The sequence below is a fragment of the Epinephelus lanceolatus genome, chromosome 11 (assembly GCF_041903045.1).
Source record: "Epinephelus lanceolatus isolate andai-2023 chromosome 11, ASM4190304v1, whole genome shotgun sequence".
NCBI lineage: Eukaryota > Metazoa > Chordata > Actinopteri > Perciformes > Serranidae > Epinephelus > Epinephelus lanceolatus.
The window spans coordinates 37,841,607-37,864,304 of NC_135744.1; the positions used below are offsets into that span (position 1 = coordinate 37,841,607).

At 41.0% G+C, this 22,698-nt stretch overlaps 1 protein-coding gene across 17 annotated transcripts in view; it reads left to right on the forward strand.

Moving 5' to 3' along the window:
* tcf7 (transcription factor 7) overlaps positions 1–22,698 on the forward strand; it is a 93,890-nt gene that overhangs the window by 39,742 nt on the left and 31,450 nt on the right. For all 17 annotated transcript variants that reach the window (XM_078172592.1, XM_078172593.1, XM_078172594.1 and 14 more), the window contains one exon: positions 18,472–18,598. In XM_078172592.1, the coding sequence (XP_078028718.1) occupies positions 18,472–18,598 (127 nt within the window). The remainder of the gene's footprint in view (positions 1–18,471; positions 18,599–22,698) is intronic.

Below are 22,698 nucleotides of genomic sequence, written 5' to 3' on the forward strand. Positions count from 1 at the left end.
GCTGGGGCTAGCTCAGAGACTAGCGGAGGCTAACTGGCTGTGCGCTCCGCTAGCTGCTCCCAGCTAGCTCCAGTTTGTTATTCAGGTTAAAGTGGGAAGAAGCAGCGGGTCTGTGGGCAGCTGAGTGAAGCGGAGCCTGAGGAGGAAGCACCAGTTAGCCCCGGTTTCACTACAGGCAGATTCACTCGCTACGGGGGCGAGAAAATAAAACCTGAACGGACAATCAGAGTGATCTCTGTCACCGACAAGCTCCGCCGCCGATTCAACATGCTCAATAGGCCAAAAAGCCGCCAACACCAAAGTGCTCACCGACGGCCCGACTTTGGTCGTCGACCGACCATCGGCTTGGTGTGTCAGGGCCTTTGTGACAGGCTTGCAAAGAAAACAGGACAGTAATTCACATAGAATTGTTGCTATATATAACGGCATCAGTACCACAATCGCATTCAGAATGGTTTAAACAAATGGCTAGTACTCTTGTAGGCTTCTGAATGAAGTGTGTGCATATACTCTGTATGGTGGGAGGGGCTTTGGTCAGAGAGAGAACTGCTGGAGGAAGATATATTTTCAAATTCTGGTGTTTTTGTCCTCCTTTCAAGAAAACTGCCTACCCTAGCATTAACTGATAATAAAATGATCATTAGTTGTGCCACAGGTATTTGCTCATTCAAACTTAAAATTTTCAAGAGCAGCCTTGGCTGTGTCACTGACACATGTGAAGCAGGGTTATCTAATGTAGATGGTTTTCAGTGATTTGATGTCAATGCACTGTAGCTCTGTTGTAGGTGTCTTGACACAGAATGAGAGTGAGACATTGAATAAAGTTTGCACAACAGTGGGTTTCACACATCACCTTTCAAGTAGTGTGGAGAAAGAAAGTCATAGAGTTCAGTGACCTTATGACCTGCTTTAGTGTCAGGACGCTGAAAGTTGGCTGTATTAATTTAAAAATGTCTGTTTTTGTGTTTCTTAAGAAGTGATGCAACATGGAAAGAAGTGGAAATTTGAGGGAACAGTTAGTCACAGTTTATGTCAGTATTTTAGTTGGTTTGGTTTATTCTTTAAAAAGTATATAAAACTTCAAAAAGTGTAGATTTAAATGCAAATTTGTGCAAAAAACATCTCACTTTTCAAAAAGCAGATTGTCTTTAATGTTTCTTATTGCAGTGTGTGTGCAAATAAAAAAATAATATAATAAAAAAAAATATTCCTGTTTGGGTTCGGGGGTGTTAAGGCCATTCAGCACACTCTGCCCCACAGGTATTTCTTTTGCGTGGCCTTCAATGCTCCCATAACACACAGGCGCCCAGGGATGAGATTATTTTGATACAAACATCAAAGCAGCAGATCAGACAGAAAGCACCGTGCACGTGAAGTGAACCGGTGGCCCAGAGGGCAGAAAGCATGTAAGCTGATTGAGTTGTCTGCTTCCCCAAAAACTTCACTCAACAACAGTTGGCCTACATGTAGAGTCAGCCATGTGTGACCACCTCGTCCACGCCCTTATGATACAAACACATAAGGGGTCACATGCGTTGCTGGAAATGCACATGTATGGCTAAGCTCATAAGAACAAAACTGCGTGTATGCATAAAGAGTTTTTTTTAAAGATAATTCTGGCTGCAACAAATGATCTTCTTCATCACAGATTATTATTTTAACCCTTTAAAACCTGAGTGAATTGGCCTGATTCCAACACAAGCCAGGCAACTTTACAGGAAATTACACAAAAAACTGCAAAAAAAAAAAAGTAATAAAAGTTACAGGAAAATTTCTCAAAAGAAAATGACCCGGGGGGAAAGTACTAAATACTATTTTTTTGATAATTTTCTAATAATTTTCGTGCAGTTTATTCCCACAGTTCTCATGTCCTGCAAATTGCAAGAAAATTGCTCATTGCCTTTTTAAACATTTTCAAAAGAAATCAAACCTATTTGCTCAGTTTTCAAAGGTTTACATGCTTGTGAAAGGCACCTGAATGCAACACAAGAAAACTTGAACTTGAAACCAGGTTTCAAAGGATTAGATCAGTCATTAATGCTGCATTCACATGAAATCAGGGAGATGGTAGATGGCAAACTGGATATCCTTTTAGTGCACAAAAGCAGGACGGTAAAATTAGGTGAGGCTGGCAACTTTATAAAGATAAAGATTAATGGCACTGCTGTCAAAAGTTAAAGTACTTTGACTTTTTGTTCTTCTCCACAACAGAATCAGCAATTAGACGCAATATTGCTCCTTCACACAAGACGAAAACGACCTGGACAATTACTTGACATTACTAGAAAAATTACATCAAATAACAGACACAAAATAATTATTTCCAAAAACTGTATGTTTTTCCTGTGAAGCTGTTTTCCCTTTGTCATCTACTGTCTGCCTGGTGTCATCTCAGTGGGGGATGGGACATGTAAATGCAACACAAAATATTGAAAAATGGCTAACACAATTTCTGAAGAGACCACGGTGTTGTCTTCAAATATCTTGTTTTGTACAACCCACAGTCCAAAACCCCAAAACATTAAAATAAACTGATAGAAAACACAGAGAAGCAGCAACCTCTCACATTTTAGAGGCTTGAACCATCACATATTTGTCTTTTTACCATTTTATAAAATGAATACAACAATTTATTGACAGTCCAAATAGTTGCCAATTAATTTTCTGTTGAACCACCGACTGATTTATTACAGGTTTCAGCTTTAAATTGTAAAAAAATTAAATTGTGTTCATTTTTCCGTAGCTTTGTGGAACAGTTTTATATGCATCTTTGAAATGTTCTCAAAACAAAATGGAAGGAAGAACCAAACTGTATTAAATTAAGTTATCTGTGTATATCTCTATCTCAAAAGGGAAAAAAAACCCTTTGTTCTTTCAAAATGACCTGTGTGATTCTTTTATTGTGGTATTCCGTGACCATATTTGTGTGATAAATAGAAAGTGGCACACAGGAAACACGTCATTTCGTGGGGTTTTTTTAATGTGTGGCGGCATTTCCCATTTGGGCACATGGTCTGGTATTCAGGCTGCGCTGGTGAGTGAAAGCTGTCCTCGGCAACCGTAGGGGAAAGGTTTCACTATGAGTGAGCGATAGACTTGCTCTGTCATCTCAGTGGGGGATGGGACCTCATAACCACCGGACAGGATGGCTATAACCCCGGGGATGTTCAAGAAGAAAAAAGTAGAAAAGCTCTGAGGCCCTATGTTTCCTTTTCTCACGCGGTGCAGCAGGTAGGAGGAGATTCACCAAAAAGGTTACGCGTCTGGCCAAAACGTTCATCCCAAACCGCAGCCACCAGATAAATCAGGTCAGATAAACATGGTCATGGAAGTTTGACGTTTCACACTTGGAACAATCCAGTTTGGATTGTGTGAGAATAAATGCAAACACAGAGGCCTCTTTCCACCACGGCGAGCCCTTTGTGCCTTTTCAACAATGCTGTTATCAAACCACTGGATTTTTTTTTTCTGCTAACCGGCTCCCACAAGACAGACGAATATGGCTGTGGCCTGAAGTAGTCGTAGTATCTATTGTTTGAGCAAACCAAACCCTGGAGGAAGTGTGTCTCAAAGACGATTTATGTCCTCTGTGGTCGCCTCATTTCCTCCCAACTCCCTGCATCAATATTTTTGTTGCGGATGATTGCCCAAATGTCACAAACAAGTTGTTAATTGTGGAACTTTCTGATCGAAATAAACAAGTACACCATTAATTAGCTCCCTTCAGGACCAATCATTAGAGGTCATTGCTGCAGAGTGAAACCGTCACCGCGGTCTAGAAGAGAAAGTTGCCTGCTTGTCTGTCTCCGTCCACTCATTAAGAGAGCGATAACTCATCTCTAAATGCCAGCTCACTGGTTAGATTTGATTTTGCACCCAGTCACATCCATGGCCTGGAGCCAGCCGCAGCCGAGCGGAGTGTCGCCTCTCATGAAGGTTTTTTTTTTCCTACCACATGGAGCCTGAGCTGTGATGTCAGATTAAGTGTGAAAAGTGAATCTGTCCTCCTTCCTGTCTCTCATCTCTCTTTCTCTCAAGTCTGATCAATACTACCGCTCTTATTATAACTGCCAGTACTTCAGCCATCTTTTCTACATCTTCTGCTGCTGCTGCAGCTCTATTATTTTTATTATTTGCACTTACAGTGTTGATAAATGGAACAAGTGAAGGTGATTATCTTCTAAATAAAAACAAGTGCAGGAGAGCTGGGAAGCTGAAGGCTTGTACAAAGATCTCTCCTATGCAGACTCCAGTAATCATGAATAAGGAAGGATGGAACAATGATTCTAGCCAAAAAATAAATAAATACAACACAGGTTACAGGTCAACTTAGTCCTTCAATTACAAGCCTGTAAAACAAATGTTGTTTTCACTATTAGTTAGGGCTGTACCCACCTCACAATTAGGGCAATCGAATCAGATTTGGCTGTTCAATATGATTACTCAACTATTTGTTTCTATCTTTCCATATTTAGTTTGAAAGTTTAAACAGGGTTCAAAGGGATGTTCAGTGTGACAGTGACAGTCTAGGGTTAGGGTTAGTAAACAAGATAACTGCGCTAACCACAGATCAGAGATGTGCAACATTTTTTGCTGACACTAGATATCAAACAAAAGCCAGAGACTGTATCCTATTAAGTTGCTGCGAGCTCTAAATTCACCACTTCTACGTAGAAGACGAGACCTCAGACCCTGACCGGGCAAAGCTGCCTCCATCTTCCTCAGACTCGCCCTGGGTCTCAGTCCGCAGCTGCCTGTACCGAAGAGCAGCAGGAAAGTGAAGAGCGCTCACTCTGCAGCTAAATCTGGGGATCAAAACGTTCCTTGAAGACGTACACTGCACACTGACAAAAGAAAAACTGCTCAACTTGAAGGAGCGAGGGTCTCCAACTGATAATTGGAATCTACGACTAACTATTAGTTTAAGCATTATCTATTAGTACCACAACTATTGGTAGAGGTAATGACAACATTACCTCTACCTTATAACTGATTGATCCTGTGTGAACATCATTATAAGTAGTAGTAGAAGTAGCTGTTTGAGCAGCAGCAGTAGGTCTAGTTGTAATAGCAGAAATGACAGTCAGGGCTGTAGTCACTGATGTAAAACTGTATCTTTTAGGATTTTTACAGACAGCAAATATAAAACTTTTTTCATATGTTATCTGTAAGTGTATGAAATTTAGGAATACTTCTGAAGCCACACCTGCCGGGAACAAAATTCTAGTAGGGAAATTCACTATTCATTTATTTTTTATTGTGCTAAAAGAGGTCTGATCAAATTCACTAAAAAAAATACTGGAATCAACTTGAAAAATATCTATAGCAAATTGATATGTAAACTCCCATGAGAGCTCCTAAATTCACCCCAAAAATACAATGTCGCTGTCCTCATTGTCTGAGGAAAAGTTGTATTATTTGCACCTTTTCTATCTTGATCCAAACAAATATGATTTTACAAAATCCAAACTGAGTAAAAACTGGAATCATTGTTCTCTGTCAATGTTACATTTTGGTGTAGTATGCATAGTAATATGTACACACACACACACACACACACACACACACACACAGTGTTTGTTGTAAGTGTTTCTGTCTGTTAGTAACAAGCAGTGGTTACTGATTCATCATGGCCACGGCCCAGATGTTCCAGTGGTGTGTGGCAGCAGTGGACGATGGTGCGTGTGTGTGTTGGTGTTTGTGTGTATTTGCATGCACACCACTGGGCGTGTCCTCACATACATGCATTCATGCATGCATATGAGCATTTGTGTGTGTGTTTTTGTGTGTGTGTGTGTGTGTGTAATTGGGGAGTGGGCGGGCTTGTTGGGGGGGTGTTTGGCCCTTTTTTAAACATAGCTGCGTTGTTATGGTTGCCTGGGCTTTGATGTTGCCCAAACCTCCAACTAAGAGGCTCTCATTTTGGGCTCCTGACTCTGGAGAAGGCAATGACTTCCAGATTGGGAGACCTACTCACTACTCAAGACTGACTGCTGGGGTGGGACGGGCTGTGGGGGGTCATGACGGGCAGAGCAGGTCACCCTGGTGGTACTGGGGGCATGTGTCCAGAGTGCAGTGCAGTAACTGCATCCCGTGTGTTCAGTTAAAACTCTTTGTTACAGTTTGGAAAAGTGAATGGTTTTGGTCAAATATTGAAAACATTAATGTGTCTCGCCTCATTCGTCAATTATGCATTGACTGTATTTTACCAAAGCCACAATCTTTTCCTAAACTTAACCAAGTGCTTTGAGTTGCCTGAATATGACCATAAAAACTTTTCCATATGAACATTTTGCATTGACAGTTTGCAGATGCGTTTCCTCACTGTGCCAGTATAAAGAAGCAACATTACATCTCCTACAAAATGTATTTACTATTGCGAATTGGTTGTATGTTAACGTTAGAGTTGCAACGAATCATTGATTAATGGAGTAGTTGTCTACCATTAAATTAACTGCCAACTACTTTGATAAAAACTTAATTGGTTTTCGTAATTTTTTGTAAGAAAAAAATTAAAATTCTCAGATTTCAGCTTCTTAAAAGTGAAAAATTTTCTGGTTCCTTTACTCTATGAATGAATCTCTTTGGGGTGTGGACATAGGAAGACATTTGAGGACTTGGCCTTTGGACATGGACATTTTATGGCCCAAACAACCAATCGATAAATTGAGAAAATAATCAACAGATTAATCGACAATGAAAATAATTGTTAGATGCAGCTCTAATAAACATAATGTCTCTTGTTATTAAGTTATAATGTGTATTAAAGTGAACATTTAAGGAGCAGTAGTGGAGGAGAAAATTACAAATATCTGAAGTACTCTGGTGACAGTATGAGACTGGTTCTTTTAGTAGTTTTGCCAAAGCAATAAAACAGTTATTTTATTTAGCAAGGGATCAAGGGGTGACATGCAAGTTAAAGGAATTACCTAGATAAGTAGTTACATGAAATGGTTCATATGTTAAAAGAAAATGAGTGTATTTTGTGTCCTTACTTTTCCATACCACACTGTATTTTTGCAGTCTCTACTTTCTTAGTCATATAGGACGGTTTCAGAATTTGTCGACCCAATGTCAAGCAGTCCAGGTATTTCCCACAGCTGTGCCTTTTAACTTATTATACATTAACCTTCTTTTTGGGAGTAGATAAAACCAAATCTAATCTCGCTAAAATCTAACATCAGTCTAATATAGGCCAAGAGCTTCCATGGGATCAAATGCTCTGTGAGATTCTCAGGTCTCTCTTGTGAAGAGCTGCCACCTCATATTCTCCTCTGTTTTTTTCTTTCTTTCTCTTTCTCATCTTTGTTTCTCTCGTACTCTCTTTTGCACTTTCTCCCTGCGTGCAGGTGTGGGGAATTTTACCGCGCTGTTAGACTCAGAGGTTTTTTCACCCCACAAACCCCAACACTCATCATGTGTATATACCCCTCTTGTGTGTGTGTGTGGTGTACATGTTTGTGTGTGGTGTCTTTGACTTCTAAAATGAAGCGTAATTGTAGTTAGAGCAGTACATTTGTGTCTTTAAAAGGACACTGAAGAGGTGCAAAAATGGATTTCCACTTTCAACTACCTTGACACTTGACACGTGCTACTTTGACGAAGAAAGAAAAGAATCTACATTGTGTTGAACAGTCACTGAGAAAATTAGGGCTGTAGTCAACCAAAGAAAATCTTGGTCGACTGAAGTCACACATAATCTTCAACTAACCAATTAGTCGTGGGGAAAAAAAAAATCTGCACGTTATTGTTACTTCTGCAATGGTTTGTCTGTGTCACTCTGCAGTTACACCTCCAAAACACTAGTTGGCAGTGGAGGGCAGTGTTAAGTGCTGTAAAGTTTAGTTCAAATCAAACTTTATTTATATAGTTGATTCAAAACTCACATTAAACACACATTAAATATGGCTTAATAGAGACAATTTCAAACACACAATCGTAGCATTGACAGACAAACACTTGAAGTATAAATCCCTGAAGGATAAATCACACACACGACTTAAAATAGTATTTTAGTGGAGGCTTTACTGTCTTCACAATTTATTGTTTCTTATCTGTGAAATACAAGTAAATACAAGCTTTGTTTCCACTGAGGGAAATGGTGTCAGTATACAGAAACAGACAGGAGGTCTGTGTCACCACGACGCTGAGCGTGAGGGTGGGCGAGTTCAACTTTCTGTCAACAACGGGGGGTGTTTTGAAAACACCCCCATTTTTACAGGTAACTTAGCCTGGACAGCCCCCCCCCCCCCCCCCCCCCCCCATGAGAATTTGGTTGGACAAGAGCATAGAGACCAAGTAATCTTGACTGAATACCCTCTGAAATTCATGTTCTGACACCATGGAGAGATGGTACTCGACAAAGCATCGGCTTTGGACGCAGCTACAGCTTTCTTTTTTATCTTTTTGCAATCCAGATCTCCACTTTCTAGGTGCATATTTAGATTTACAGTGAGCATCTGAGCTGTCACGTCTCACCTGTACGCTGCATTGTTCTGTCTGGTCAGCAGGGATGGTGTCGGTAGAACAATGTGGCTGCAAACAAACTGAACAGATGCATACCAGAGAAGATCTCAGGAGAATAATAACGGTCAAAGTGAAAAAGTACACTTCATTTCAGAAGTGTTTTGTCTGAGCTGGTGTTTTATTTCACTTTCATTTAGATGATTCAGAGGAGAAAAAAGGTGGGAAACCTTTTATGACACATCCAAATTGTAAAAAGAGGTAATTTTCACACTTGTAGTTTGGTGCATAAAAGTAGAAAGTAGAAATCTCTTTTTTCTTCTTCTTCTTCTTTTTTTTTCTTTTAAAGATATTTTTTGGGCATTTTAGCCTTTAATGGACTGGACAGACAAGTGTGAAGGGGGGGAGAGAGGGGGGAGTGACATGCAGGAAATGGACACAGGCTGGAGTCAAACCTGGGCCCCTGCGGCAACTGCCTTGTACATGGGGCGCCTGCTCTATCCACTGGGTCACCGACGCCCCAAAAGTAGAAATCTCATTGAAAGCATAATGTGAAGAATATCAAATAAATTTTAACAAATAAAAACCTTGATAATTTTATCTTCTAATCTGTTTTTATTTTTGAATGTCTTATCATAAATTTAGAATATACTTCGTTGCACCACAACCAAGGCAATTATTCCCTAGAAGGAGCCACCAGTTTCTCATTTCTCAAGTGGCACGTTTGTTGCAACAGTTAATTCACAGATCTGGTTCAATTCACATACTAAAACATGGTTTATAAATGGTTGTTTTCATTTGTGTTTGACGGACGGTTTATTAAGAGCAACCTCAATTCATTTGATGACAAAACATGGCGCCGTTGTGCTCAGATCTCTTTGTGAGAAAGCTCTTTCCTGCAAAGCAGTTTGATTGCAGCCACTTGAAAGGATCGCGCGAAGCAAGGTGAACGCACCATTAATTCCCAGCGACTGTGCGTAGTATTATTATTATTTCTTTTTTATTATTCCCTCCACACCAGGGCAAGGATGACCGTGAAAGAAAGAGAGTGAATGAGTGTTTTGAATGTGCCATCTCCGTGAAATGTGAGATTAAAGACATTAGATTCAAAAGCACTCTGGAGGGGGGGAACAAAAGGGAGGACACTTTAATTTCCGCTTCAAATATAAAAAGAGACGGATCTACTTAGTGTGTCAATTGAAAACTAAAGAATACATTAGAGGTGTTTTATCAGCATAAGGTCCTCTAAATGAAGGCGCGCGCGTGTGTGTGCAACTGCGTTTCTTTGCATGCATGTGTATGTGAAATGCATACGTACAAGTGTGTGTGTGCCAGGGTCAAGGTGGAGGGCTGTCATTACAAACAAGTGATGTCTGAGATCCCATTAACTCTTGTATTCAGCGGCAGATTTCTGTTCAAATAGAGTGGAGATAAAAGACAGCAACAATATGCTGATAAATCAAAGGCCTTTCAAGTGAAATTAGACTACAGAGAGACTGAGGGCGACATGTACGATTTCCTGACGCACTTTAAAAATTTCAATTAGATATCAACACCTTTTTAAGTAATCGTGTCTTTGAAGTAATTACATCTTTGATGTAATCTACAAACAGGAGATTTATTATGCAGCGCTGCTGCCGTTGGTGTTTGGCAGTGGGTGTCTTCATGTGTATGGCTGCTTACATGATTAATGTATGTATAGTGATACACAGTACGCTACGACCCTTTTCTATGTCGTTAGTGTATGAATGTATCAAAAACACCAGTGTGCACTAACTATTGTTTCTTTACTTCCAAAGACACTGTGGAACTTAAGTTAAAGATACCTCGTGTACCTTGTATTCACTGTGTGTATCAGTGTTGAATGCATTTTCTTTCACATGAATCATTCCTAATTGTGCATTGTTTAAATTAGAGTAGATAAGATTAGATAAGATAAACTTAATTGGCTGCCACAAAGCAACATACATTCTGCTCTGACAAGGCTCAACATCAGACAAACAATACACATTTAAAACACATTTAAAAACTATACACACATACACGTCTATGTTTTCTAACTTTCAGTCGTCCTTCTCACTGCTGTTGTTGGGAAATTGCTACATTTCCTTGCATTGTACTGCTGGCAACTGTCCATCAACAGAACAGCGTGAACCAGGCGGCAGGGATGTGTATCACTTTGCATGAACAATACATACAGTACAGGCCAAAAGTTTGGACACACCTTCTCATTCAATGCGTTTTCTTTATTTTCATGACTATTTACATTGTAGATTCTCACTGAAGGCATCAAAACTATGAATGAACACATGTGGAGTTATGTACTTAACAAAAAAAGGTGAAATAACTGAAAACATGTTTTATATTCTAGTTTCTTCAAAATAGCCACCCTTTGCTCTGATTACTGCTTTGCACACTCTTGGCATTCTCTCCATGAGCTTCAAGAGGTAGTCACCTGAAATGGTTTTCCAACAGTCTTGAAGGAGTTCCCAGAGGTGTTTAGCACTTGTTGGCCCCTTTGCCTTCACTCTGCGGTCCAGCTCACCCCAAACCATCTGGATTGGGTTCAGGTCCGGTGACTGTGGAGGCCAGGTCATCTGCCGCAGCACTCCATCACTCTCCTTCTTGGTCAAATAGCCCTTACACAGCCTGGAGGTGTGTTTGGGGTCATTGTCATGTTGAAAAATAAATGATCGTCCAACTAAACGCAAACCGGATGGGATGGCATGTCGCTGCAGGATGCTGTGGTAGCCATGCAGGTTCAGTGTGCCTTCAATTTTGAATAAATCCCCAACAGTGTCACCAGCAAAACACCCCCACACCATCACACCTCCTCCTCCATGCTTCACAGTGGGAACCAGGCATGTGGAATCAATCCGTTCACCTTTTCTGCATCTCACAAAGACACAGCGGTTGGAACCAAAGATCTCAAATTTGGACTCATCAGACCAAAGCACAGATTTCCACTGGTCTAATGTCCATTCCTTGTGTTTCTTGGCCCAAACAAATCTCTTCTGCTTGTTGCCTCTCCTTAGCAGTGGTTTCCTAGCAGCTATTTGACCATGAAGGCCTGATTGGCGCAGTCTCCTCTTAACAGTTGTTCTAGAGATGGGTCTGCTGCTAGAACTCTGTGTGGCATTCATCTGGTCTCTGATCTGAGCTGCTGTTAACTTGCAATTTCTGAGGCTGGTGACTCGGATGAACTTATCCTCAGAAGCAGAGGTGACTCTTGGTCTTCCTTTCCTGGGTCGGTCCTCATGTGTGCCAGTTTCGTTGTAGCGCTTGATGGTTTTTGCGACTCCACTTGGGGACACATTTAAAGTTTTTGCAATTTTCCGGACTGACTGACCTTCATTTCTTAAAGTAATGATGGCCACTCGTTTTTCTTTAGTTAGCTGATTGGTTCTTGCCATAATATGAATTTTAACAGTTGTCCAATAGGGCTGTCGGCTGTGTATTAACCTGACTTCTGCACAACACAACTGATGGTCCCAACCCCATTGATAAAGCAAGAAATTCCACTAATTAACCCTGATAAGGCACACCTGTGAAGTGGAAACCATTTCAGGTGACTACCTCTTGAAGCTCATGGAGAGAATGCCAAGAGTGTGCAAAGCAGTAATCAGAGCAAAGGGTGGCTATTTTGAAGAAACTAGAATATAAAACATGTTTTCAGTTATTTCACCTTTTTTTGTTAAGTACTGCAGATGCTCCAGTTCAAAATGAGACAAAACTTTTCTATGAACGTCCGTTATGAGCCACAACAAAGCCTAAAATGTGACCTGCAACAGACAAGGTAAAGGTCAAGAGGCAGGTTAAGAGTGAGGAGTCGGCAGTCAGTGATGGTACGAAACATTCAACATACAACAGTTTTTTCAACAATTGTGAATCACAGCAACCACAGGAGGTCCATACAGTCATAAACATGCCGACAAAATATTACACATTGCGAAGAGAGACACACATATACGCATGACCAAATGCATGCTCCCCTTTAGACTTACGTCAGGCAGAGGTAACAAAACAGGGACCCACTTGTGAAAACATCAGTGCACATCAGAGTCTCGTTCTTGCTGCCGTGTCTTGACTCCCTTTCGTGTCTCTACTCTGCGTCCAATGTGTTTCATACGCTTCACTGTAGATTTTCTGCAGAGAACACAGATGGTAGTAAAATCAGAAATATGAGGTAGAAGCATCTACAGGTGGGCACACCTGACAGTTGCAGCTGAAATTGGGTGTGACTCATATTGTTCATATCAGAAACCTAAAACTGAGTGAAGCAGATCTCCGTCTGAACATCTTAAAATATCTTTTCACCAGTTCAGACTGTCCTTACAACTGAAACATCCCATATTGGTCTTTGCTCATAAGCGGTGCTTCCTACAAGCAGATTGGTCCTCATGCATTTTATATTCCTAATAAAATAAATAAATAAATGAAGGTTCAGCCGGTCACAGTTGAAAACCCTGTATTTACTATTGATTTGTGCTATGAATTTATTCCCTGACAATTTATGTCTGACTGTAAGGGTGGGTAACTCCACTCCTGTAAATTAAAGGGTGAGTGAACTTTTCCCTCCATTGCATCTTTGCGTGTGTGTGTGTGTGTGTGTGTGTGTGTGTGCGTGTAAGTGCGTGCACCTGAACATATGTGTTACTCTTCTGTTACCAAAAACATAGCTGCAAGTTTCCGTTTCAAAGATGCCAAAGTGTTATTTGATCTTTTGTGAGTGTGTGTGTGTGTGTGTGTGTGTGTGTGTGTGTGTGTGTGTGTGTCCCTCACATGCATGCACACACTCGTTTGTTTCAGCTAAGGTAATTATGTGTAAGTTGTGTGAGTGTATGTGTGTGGTGGGGTGAGGAGGGAAGGGGGAGGGGATTTTTTTTAAATACAGAGGGGTTGATAATTATGGGTTAAATGAGTGCTCTCAGTCAGCCTCCCTGAGTGTGTGTAAAAAAAGGAAGGCGCAGCGAAAGCCACTTCAAGGCCGGCTAATTACCCCGAGGAAGAGAGGAAACATAAATGGACGATTTTGCGGCTATAATGTTACAGCAAAACGGCTTCATCGACCTCAGCACGTGAAACGGAGCCACAGCTACTTTTGAAGGCTCCTAGCAGCCCTGCACAGATGTGTGTGTGTCTCTGTATGTGTGTGTGTGTTTGCATCCATATGTGCAAAATCTGTCGAGAAGCAGAATATGTGTGTGTGCATGTGTACATGCGCTGCAGGTGAGGTGTGATTTGTGTGCAGTAATTCACACTTACATTCTGTATATGTGTACTATTCACATCTGCTGGATGGTGTGTGAATGCTGATGTTTCTGCATGTATACTGGTTTCCAGTGGTGTACGCAGTGGTTTTCAGTTTGCAATTTGTCTTCTTACTCAACATGCAATAACTATTTTAAATTTTTTTTGTTGCAGTCATGAACTCTGACTCTTGACATTCAAGGTTCAGTCAGATTTTTATGACATGTAAGCTCACGCATTCTGTTGCCGCTCACTGCTGATGCTAACTACCCAGTTTTGGGATTTTCCCTGCAAAATGTCATTGCTTCTGCTGAAAATGAAAAGTTGCACATTGCACAAATTAAACAATGGTTACACTGCATTGGTGTCAGGTCGGAGTTGCCTAATTGCCAGTTTCTGGCTTCTACATACCCGTCAGTGTCGACATCCAGATTCCAATTTTTGTAAAAGTTCCAATACGTCAAAGTTACTGCTGAATGACAGAAATAGAGGCTGTATATTATCATGATGCAGGGGTTTCGATTCATACTGTAAGCAAAGCCATATATTGTGTTTTTTAAAATCTATTTTAGGAGCTATTGGTACACCCTATATGACTCTGCTTATGTTAGAGGCCCGTGTTCTTTGCATGTATGCTAGCGATATGTTGTTACGTTGCAGTCCATATTTTTCTTAGGCGTTTTTTTCATCTGTCAACTGATAAAAATAGTCACGCACAGAGACCTTGCACACTAAATCTAATGCATTTTATTGTCTCTGCTGTGTGAAAATTTGCAATACAGGACAAAATGAAAAGACACAGCAGTTCCCCAGCTTCTCTCCATCTCCAGTGGAGAGAAGCAAGACTGTCGCTACTCTCTGCCTGCATCTGGCGTTCAGCACCATGGTCACCTGAAGGGGGTTGAGCCGTCGTCTTTCTCTGTCCTCATATTGTCTGTCTGTGTGTGTGCGGTCCTCATCGTCTATTAACATCCTCCTCCTCATCATCATCATTGCCATACGGTCTTCACTGCCTCTTGGTCCTAAACAACTGTAAAAGCTTTGGACAGATGTTAAAAAGAAAGCAGAATATTAAGCCCTATTTTCATAAACTTTAATGACGGACGGAAGTTTCAGAGTCGATGAGTGAACATGATTGACCCAGCATGAGGTTGTGTTTATTATGTGTTCAACAAAATTGGACAAAAAGTACAGACTTGGTGTGCGATGGCCCCAAGAGACAAATGGTGGAAGATAGATTACAACACTGCTATCTAACAGCTGGGGGCTTAAACACAACACAACATGAACCACTGCCACGACTCTTTGTATGGAAGTTATTAATTAAAAATTATTGGGGTTTTTGAGAAGTCCAGTGTTAAAGATAATGAAACGCAGGTTCTAATAGTGTTTCTGTTCGCACCATGCTCAGTATTTTTAGTCCTCGTCAGACCAATTCTGCATTTTTAACTTTTTCATACAGCCACCTCGAGTTTTCTGAAGTGAACACTCCCAAAAAGTAAAGAAGGGGATCTTTCCCGTTGCCAGCCTCCATCTCACATGACTCGAACACAGCACCAGATGTGACTCCGCCCAGCGTGTCGAACAGCACATCATCCTGAACCCCACTTAGCAAATTGTTTCATAATGTGTTACCATGACAACAGGTGTTTCATCTGGGTGTTCTCATCCCATGAGGTGACCATTCTGTCAAAATCGTTGCATATTCCCTACCCTCCAACGCCCCTTCTCCATCTCTGAAGGCTACTTCAGGTTGTAATGAATGCAGACCACCTTATCTAAAAACCTCACCACCACCTCCACCCTGCTCCCACACCACCATCTCCCCTGCATCTCCTCCCACAACCCTCAAACCTCCCACCCTTCAGCTCTCCGGTACAGAGGCAGTGCGTTTTGTTTTCATGTGTCTGGACATTAAAAGCGGTTTAGCAGTTTGATCTTAGCTCCACAGCTAGCCGTGTAGCATACACATGAGGGTCCGTTTGTGTATGTGTGTGTGCGTGTGTGTTTGGCCAGTGAAAGGGAGTTTAAGATGTTGACGGATAGGAAAGGAGCTGTTGAAAGTGTGTGTGTGTGTGTGCACGCGTGCGTGTGTTAATGTGGAGTGTAGCGTGTGGAAGCTCTGCCTTTAAGTGATAAGGTATTCACTTTGTAACTCAGCAGGAGGCCCAGCAAGTAGCACCAGATCTGCCCCTCTGTAGTGCTGATGTTACACACTCCACACACACACACGCACACACACACACACTCACAATTACACACAGGCTTGTCCATCTCAGTGTACAAAATACAAAACTTAAAAAACTTTTCTCAGATATATTCGTATACATGAAAATCGGCAGCACTGCCAAGCTTTCAAAGCCTTAATACGGCTTGGAGACACACACACACACACACACACACACACACAAATATACCCAGCCATACACATCCACCCACTCACAAACACACATTTGCACTCGCACAGAAAGACGCATATTTATACTCTCCTCCCACAGAATCTGTTACACTGCCCAGTCCGCACACACGCACGCACACATACACACACACACACGGCATGGTTCAAACATACGCAGTGTAACTCTGTCCAAGGCTGCCTGGTTAGCTGCCTTCAACATTGCAAACCGCCGTGACGTATCATATGTCAGCCAGCATGCTGTGAGCATTAGCAATAACTAGATTTCACGTAACTTATTGAAAGCCATTTGTAAACAGAAACATGAAAGCAAACAAGCTCGCACGCAGCCTCACTTGATCATCAAAGACTTATCGATCAAATGGGCCTCCTCCTCCTCCTCCTCCCTGCTCCACTGAAAACCAATGGTAGCAAAGCACTGCCCATATGTTTGTTCCAAACCAGGTTTAAGATGTCCAGCTTTCTTCTCTTGCATCTTTCCTTCTTGTACGTGTGTGTGTGTGTGTGTGTGTGTGTGTGTGTGTGTGTGTTCAGCTGGATTTTTGTGTCTGCAAGCAAATGCAAACGTCCCTGCAAGTGGATAGAAGCAGAAATATTGTAAGCGAATGACACTGGCATCTTTGTGTTCATCTCGCATCTTTAAATATCGATTTAATTAAGAGAAGAAAAGAGATAGAATAAATCATTTCATGTTGGTTTCTGGTTGAATGTAATATCTTATTTTAGCATATGAAAGAAAGCAAAATATGCACCACTGTGTTTGATCATGTTTATCAATCTTTGACTAAATAAATGACTTTATTTTAAATCTTGAAATTCTGAAATACGTTTCCCAACATCATCAGCAATTAATTTTTTTTTTTCAAATTATTATTATCACTAAAATGAATAAATTCTTAGTTTTCATTTGCTGAACTTGTAATCCTTCATGTGTCTGACAAAAAATAATCAACCAACCTTATAAACCAAATTCTAAAACATATTGAGTCCTGTTTAATTTAAGTAATCAGTCCTGCATCTGGGTCTTATTTTCTGTCTTTTACACTTTATTTTCATCCCTCATAACATTCACTCAGCATTTTAATTACTAAGATATTTAATTGCAAAGATATGGGAAATGAGTCTCTCTGATGGTGAAATTATTGCCCAAGCTGACAGTTTAAATCATGAAAAGTTGCTTCCTGGTTTAACTTTGACCCACCTTTTTTATCAAAGTTGCTGCACTTTTTAAAATACATTTATTTGTTCATCTTTGATCTTCTTTTAATCGAGCAGTCTCTTGAGATTAAAATCTCTTTTCCAAGAGAGGCCCGCTAATAAGAAATATTCACAAGAACACAATCAGCAAAACAGAAGCAACACAACTCCGCATTGAACAAGGAATTAAAAGAGACAGTAACAGGAATCATTGACAAAAAAAGTCGTTAAACGGAAACGAAAGACAGTTCATTTTATTAAAAGGTGCTGAGCAGAGGTGGGACCAAGTCACTTTTTTGCAAGTCACAATTAAGTCTTAAATCTTTGCACAAGTCTTAAGTCAAGACTGACAACTTTGAGGTACGAGTCTTAAACGAGTCAAAATACACTCTTCACGAAATGTTAGTTCTTCATGGTTCTCTCCTGCAACTTGATTGGATGCTGTCAGACTAGTCTAAACAAAGTTGATCTGGAGAATTAAGTGTATTGTGAATTAAGTGGGAATAAATAGTGTTAATAGATGATTCAAGTAAAAAAGGAAATTAATTGATTTGTGGCACACTTTTTAAATAACATACTTTTTAATATTTGGGTTTGTGGGAAGATGTGAAGTATTCTGAAGTCAAAAGGTTCAAGTCCAAGTGAAGTCAGGGGTCACTGGTGTTAAAGTCCAAGTCAAGTGTCCAGTTGCAAGTCTTTCAGTTTTGTCATGTCGAGTTTGAAGTCGTCAAATTTGTGACTTGAGTCTGACTCAACTGCAAGTCATGTGACTGAAGTCCACACCTCTGGTGCATAATGCCAAAACGCACTCAGGTTAGTGGTTACTGAATCTTGTACTGAAGTTACTAGATTCAAATAGATGTGAGGTAGTGTAGAAGCTTCTGTAGTAGAGCTTTATTTAACATAAGATGGCTTTCTTCTTGACTGTGAGAAAGTCCCGTAGCAGGTTCACACAACAGTGCATGTTTATAATGAGTGCAATGACTGTAAAATGAACTAAAAGACTGATTGTTTGTGTTTGTGACTCACCTCAAGCAGAGCACCTGCAACCCTGTTTGTCAGTATATCAGTCAGCATGAAAAAAGTCGGAAGTCGTGAAGTCGTGCTATCTAAGTTGATTTTGTATCTTTGTGTCTCGTGAACAGTCCAACAAAGTGTCGGTGGTGCAGCAGTCTCACGGGATGCACCCGCTGACGTCCCTCCTGCCCTACAGCAACGAGCACTTCAGCCCGAGTCCTCCACACCTGCCCACAGACATGAGCCAGAAGACAGGTGAGCACACACACGCATACGTTTACACATATACCTGCATTCACACTCAAAAGACAGAAGTTTGTGTACACACACGTACTGTCGGCTGGATTCTTGTTAAAATACAGAAGTACATACATTTAAGAGGACACACACACAAGTAAACACAGACATACCCCAGACAGCTGCTGAATTGATGCTGAAATCCTCGTCCACATACACACTGCGATCTGTTTGTACTGACGACACGTCATTCATCACATAGACACACAACACACACACACACACACAAGCGTTGTATTTTATTAGAAACACACAAACTATGATATAACAAATGTAATACATATTCTCGTTTTCCCTGTCTTTCTGTCTCTTACGCACACACACACACACACATACACACACACACACACACACACACACACACACACACACACACATATACACATTCATGCTCGTCAGCTCCACCCCCCCCCTCTTCTCCTTACACATGGACACACACACATGTATTCAGGCACGCACACAGTGTGTGAAGTGGCAGCACCGGCTCCGTCAGCCTGTGGCGGTTCCATGGCTGCTCTGAAGTGGCCTGCTCCTCTGAAGGGACCGCCAGCCACACACACACACACACACACACTCACACACACACACAAAGATGGAAACAATTAGAGTGACAATCGCACAAGCCATCGCTGCAGCACACACAAGGTTCTCCTTAGCAAGCGCTGTACATACAAACACACACTGTGCTCTGTTTGAAAGTCACAAACAAACACACCCTGACATTTAAACACTGTAGGATTTTTGCCTTTCAGAAGGCGGAGCTGAATGGGTGGCAGAGTTGGTTGGTCCATCTGTCTCCCTGTGCTGTATGTCTCACACTTTGCTCCAGTGCAAGATATCTAAACTACTGACCACATTGCTGTCGAATGTGCTGAATGTATTCATGATCCCAAGAGGATTTCGGCATCCCAATAATCTTTCCCCTGGCATCACCAGCCAAAAATCTTTCTCACTGTCAGGGTCAAACTTGAAAAATCTAAGAGGCAGATTGCCATTGAATCTGCTGAGCACATTCATCGTCCCCAGAGGACCAGCCATACATGTTTTAAAGGGGAGCTCAACTGATTTTACACATCAAAGTGTGGTCCTAGGTCTTTGGGAGTACTGCTGCATGTGTGGGGGGAAAAAAAGTCTTTAGAGGCTCCAGAGGGAGCTGCACAAAATCTGATAAACTGGTTGGGGTTGAAGACTACAAAAATAAAAATGAAACAAATTTGTGGAGTTATAAAGTCGTCTACCACAACTCTGCAGCTTGTTCCTCCTCTCTGCTCGAGGCTAACGGCATGAGGCTTAGCCACCACTAGCAGTACACACTAAAATCCCAGGTCAAACTGTTTGTATTCAAGTTGCATTGTGGGTAATGTAGGTGCCAGGTTTTGACCTGAATTTAGAATATCTGAAATGAGAAAGATGATATCTCTGGTTCGTCTGTATCAGTCGAATTCTCTTTTGAGAGAGCTGGATACACAGTGGCAGATTCAGGTGTCTGCTAATGTCAAGGCTGTTGGTCCAATCCCCAGCTTCTCCTGTCCACGTGTTGAAGCTTCCTTGAGCAAGATGCTGAATGACAAATTGCCCCCAGAGCCTTGTGTTCGTGTGTATGAGCAGCCCTTTTTACACAGAGATCATGCAGTGGGGATGTTACGAAGTCCCTTCATTTCGCTGCCGTTGCTTTTTTATACAGAATCAAACAACGGTGGCATCATTCTGTCCCAGGGTGTGATTTTTGATGCCAGTGTCCTTGAAGCAAAAGAGGCATGACATGTAACACAACAAAATTGGCCTCTAGTTTGACATGTAACACGTGTAAGGCAGCACTTTCTAAACACTAACAGTGGCACAACATGGCAGTAACAATCACTTATCATCCCTGTTTTATGGCGGCTTTTTTTGCAGACATTTTCAGTTGCTGTTCTTCTAGTTTGAGTTGAATTTTTACACCATGAAGATTTCACAACTGCAAAACTTTCTTAAAACATAGTCATCTCAATGTACAGTCTATGGTACAAGGGAAAGAGACAATGATGCACATATGCTGAGGGCCACATGACAAGGAGGTAAACCAGGAAGAGAAAAAAGTTTTTTGGCATATGTTCTGGTTAAGCAACCTTTATTGGAATGAACGGGCACCGTCCTGGCACACTCCATCCAGCTCTCTTTATCTTTTCCATCTGGTTCTTTTGCATCTGCGACACTAAACATTTTTATTTTGGACCAGAGCTTTTCCATGAGCACATTTACTTGTAATTATTGGACATTATTCAGTGTAATTCTCAGGTTTATAAGTGCAGATTATAAACTTCAGATACAAGTTGGAGTTTTTCATTAGCAGTGACAACAAGAGTGACAACTGTCCAAAAGCGTGTCATAATATCACACGCATATCTCCTGTATGAAAGAGGCAAATCTTTTGGGTGCCTTTTGTTCTGCCCAACATTTAAATGCTATTGTGTCTAATGAATATTCCAACAATTTTAGCAACACACACATTTTTATCAGTCAGAAGCTTATTAGACAAAACTATTCTTCACTGTGCAGTCACAAGTTAGTTATTACAACTTTATTTGTACAAATAATTAAACACAAGATGCAGAATACAACAGCAAATAGTAAAAAGACAAGATAAGTTGGAGTGTGGGCAGAGGTCGGCAGCATATAACTCACAATTTAACACAGCTGATAACCATGAAATCACTCCCTGATATGGTGAGGTGAATTCATTGGTCGTCTAACACTGCTCAGGTTTTCCCTCAGAAACTTCAGAGAGTTTATGCCGCGGCAGTTCTTGAGTCTGAACAGTCATTGAAGGATTTTGACAGTGATGATGACGGCAAAAGCGAGAACCTTTTTTCAGAGGAAAGTGAGGAAGCAGGAGGAGAGGAAGAGGTTGACAGCAACAGAAGAAAAAAAAACTTGAGTTGAACAAAAGTCTTTTCTTGGCTCTGATTAGATATTGGAGTGTGACCTCAGGCAATATTCTGCCTGCTCTGTCTGGAAACCCCCTCATCCTCCAAAAACACTCCCCTTGTCTGGTCTAGACTCTTTGTATGTGCCTGCGTACGTGTGTGTGTGTGTGTGTGTGTGTGTGTGTGTGTGTGTGTGTGTCCGTGAGTGATGCTAACACAGTGACTCAGCCCTTAATGACAGGCTGAGCCACCTGCTTCTAACCCCTTTACACACACAGGCGCACACACACACAGCTGCACACAACCTTCCTCAAACCATCTCACCTGAATTCTGACAATGTTTCCAGTCAGGAACATCATACAGTGCACACACACACACACACACACACACACACACACCACCTTACCTCACTCCTCATATCATTCGTCAGCTCCTCACAGGTAGGGGTTACCTCATCAGTGACGTCATTTTTCGGCACACCTAACCACCCATCTGTCTTCAGATTGTTCTCCTGCATGGCTGAGCTCAACACGGATCAATATAGGTTTTTTATACCTGCTGGCAGAAACTCAGAAGATTAAAGAGGAAGTGCGATGAAAGCTGACTTGAGGCTCTTTAGTGCTGGATCTCTGCAGTAACTGAAAATACATGAAAATAAATAAAACAAATGAATGTGTGTGTGATTTAAAGGCGTGTTATAGGTGTGGTGTACTGAATAACTGCAAAGCAGATGTTTTGGCCCATGCTTTTCTGATAATTCTAACATAGCTTTTATGAAAAAATATGTGATTTTTCATAGAAATTGTCACCAGTTCCACAATTTTATGGCTCTTGACCCATCAATGATCGACAGTGGTTGCATTTTGTAACCAGCTCGCAACTCGCAAAGACTGATTTTCCTTGTTACATCTATAGTTGAATGCTCTGAAAATTGAAATGATCAATAAATCGACAAGAAAAGAGCAAACATTTGAGAAAATCAGAAAAATTATTTCTAAAAAAAAATTGTACAGCACAATTTTTTTACTTGCTTTTTTCTCCTGATCATTATCTTGCAACTCCTCAAATTTATTTTATGACTAAGTCTAGTTAAATAAGTACAGTTTTAGTCAAAAGTGTGACGTTTTATTTTCGGTTATTCATCAGATTAT